This window comes from Nannochloropsis gaditana (assembly GCF_000240725.1).
Source record: "Nannochloropsis gaditana CCMP526 unplaced genomic scaffold scaffold291, whole genome shotgun sequence".
Taxonomy (NCBI): Eukaryota; class Eustigmatophyceae; order Eustigmatales; family Monodopsidaceae; genus Microchloropsis; species Microchloropsis gaditana.
Genome location: NW_005803662.1, coordinates 8853 through 11144, shown reverse-complemented (window position 1 = coordinate 11144; position 2292 = coordinate 8853). Strand labels below are relative to the sequence as shown.

The following is a 2292-nucleotide window of genomic DNA, read 5'->3' as shown; positions in this document are numbered from 1 at the left end:
AAGGAGGTTCGGGAGGGCGCGGTGGGTGAATGCATCGCGGGGAAGGACGGAAAGAGATCCGGCGTCAGCGGGTGCCGCGAAAAGGAGGCATGTAAGGAGACGCAAAGGGGCCTAAAGCAATGCATCAGGCCTAGCGCAGTGCGCGTGGATTTCCCCCCGGGGAGAGCGGGGCGCTGATCCTATCCACGGTTGCTTTGCACGATAAGGCGTGATGGTCGGTACGTCGGTCCACGGCGCCATACATACCTGGATTTACGGGGTACTTTCTTTGGTGCGCTTTGCGTCACATCTTTGCCAGGGCTCCAGCGTCCTCCGCACTGGCCGTTGCCATTTCCTTAGGATTGAAGCTGAGAGAGCTCTGCTGCCAATTCTTCCAAGGAGGCTTCCGTTCCTTCCTTCCCGCTTTGTTGTACGGAAGCTGCGCTGCCCCTCTCCACTCCTACCTCCCCCTCCACATCAACCCCTTCCCTCCCAATCACCTCAATGCCCCATTCATTCGTCCCGTGCACCGGCCCCGCGCCCTCCCCCATCTCCCGGCAGTCCGTTTCCCTTCTCTGCCAAGCCCTACCCTTCCCTCGCCAGGTTTCTTGCCGTCGCCGGCACCAGATATTGCCACAATCCGGGTTCGGCCACAGGGTGTGCCGAGGGAAATGATCGGTCAACGCGCTGTACCCCAGGTAGTACGACAGGTCGCCGAAATCCAAAAGGTATTTGAGGGCGTTTTGCACCAACAATCCTGCGACGATGCCCATGGTGGTGGGTAAGGAAGCGGCACAGACCCCTTCCCGTCGCAAGGTGCTTTCCTCCACGCCCGAGGCCACCAGGAGTGGGGGAAGGCACTCAAAACACGCGGTTCGACCGGGGAAAAGCGTCTGGATATGCCCAGAGACCGCGTCTTCGCTCACGCCCGACTCCATCCACGCCACGTCCGCTTCGTTGCAAGCCTGGTTAATGGCAGTGCGGGCGGCATAGTTGTCGACGCAGCTTAGGACCAAATGGACGGGTGACCTTCCATCTGGACCGCCACGGCGGAGGCGGTCCAAGAAATGCTCAAAGTGCGGCACGCTTGTGACGTCGTAGGGGTGTCCCTCCAGACACACGTCCGGATTGATGCTTTCCAAAGTGGCCGTGGCGGCCTCCGTCTTGCGTAGGCCTGCATGTTCGGGTCGAAAAAAGAGACGGTTCATGTTGGCCAGCTCCACGACATCATAGTCAAAGAGCAGAAGCTTCCCAATTCCGCATCGAGTCAACATTTCGGCCGCCACAGACCCTACGCCGCCCAGACCAACAATGAGGACGGATACCTCTCGGATGCGTTCATACTCCTTCACAACGCCCATGCGTTTGAGCGCCATTAGACGGCTGTACGGATTGCTGTCTGTGACCTCTGCAGACATGTGGTCGATTTTGACGCGGCCAGGCCTAATCACGGGGGAAGACGTGGTTGTACATGGAGGAGGAGGCGAAGAGGCAGCAGTAACACTGTGGAGGGCTGCCCGGAGGGAGGTTATTTCAGCTTGAAGCGCCGCAATTACATCGGAAGAGGAAGCACACGGGTCCATGCTGATGACACGATGCCTTCTGCTGGTACTGAATACGTTTTTGGAGCGTTTAGCCCACGCGTCAAATACTTTTAAGTCCTTTCCACCAATTAAATCCTTGTTGTCCCTGCTTCCACATTCAACGGGTGGTATGTCTTGAAGTTTGCGATTTGGCAGTCGACCTGATGGCCAGGACATGGCAATAAAAGGCAAGGCTCGCGTGAAAACAGGCTCATGGTGAGGGATTTGGAGATGCTTAGTTGCCTTTCTAGTCGTCAAAGTGCTGCATGGGACCATGCCATTTCCAAACTACGTGCCATCACAGTAGAAGCTTCTAGGATCATTGGGGTCTTCCCTCGCTTCATCGCTGGGCTTGCGACATCAGCACATCGTGCGCCTTCCTAACTAATATTTGCGTTAGATTGTTCCTTGTGTCCATGGTGACCTGGTTTGTTCGAGTGGACTGTGCATAGACGGGGAAAGTGGATCAAGCGTCCCTCATTGCATGCCCGTACCTTTCTTGCACTCCTTCCCATCTATGCCTCGGAATCCATCGCACGCGCTTCTGAAGCCCAGTTACTCAGCTTCCCTCCTTGTGTCTCTCACTCGCTCACAGAGATTCATGAACTCCCGCTTATTTGCTGTCAGCGCATGCAGGAGAGCTGTGAGTGCTAGGCAGCGGCAGCCCACTTCAACAGTATCTCGGATCGCCCTCCGCGGTTTTGCTTCGTCCAAACATCCTCCTTCCTCT

The 2292-nt window shown here is 56.6% G+C and overlaps 1 protein-coding gene across 1 annotated transcript; it reads right to left on the bottom strand.

Annotated features, from left to right (window-relative positions):
* Nucleotides 1-335: 335 nt before the first annotated feature.
* Nucleotides 336-1562, bottom strand: NGA_0147400 (ubiquitin-like modifier-activating enzyme 5; the record flags this gene model as incomplete). Its single annotated transcript, XM_005855096.1, has 1 exon — nt 336-1562. One exon carries the CDS (start codon nt 1560-1562, stop codon nt 336-338), a length of 1227 nt encoding a protein of 408 aa, XP_005855158.1.
* Between the last annotated feature and the right edge of the window lie 730 nt (nt 1563-2292).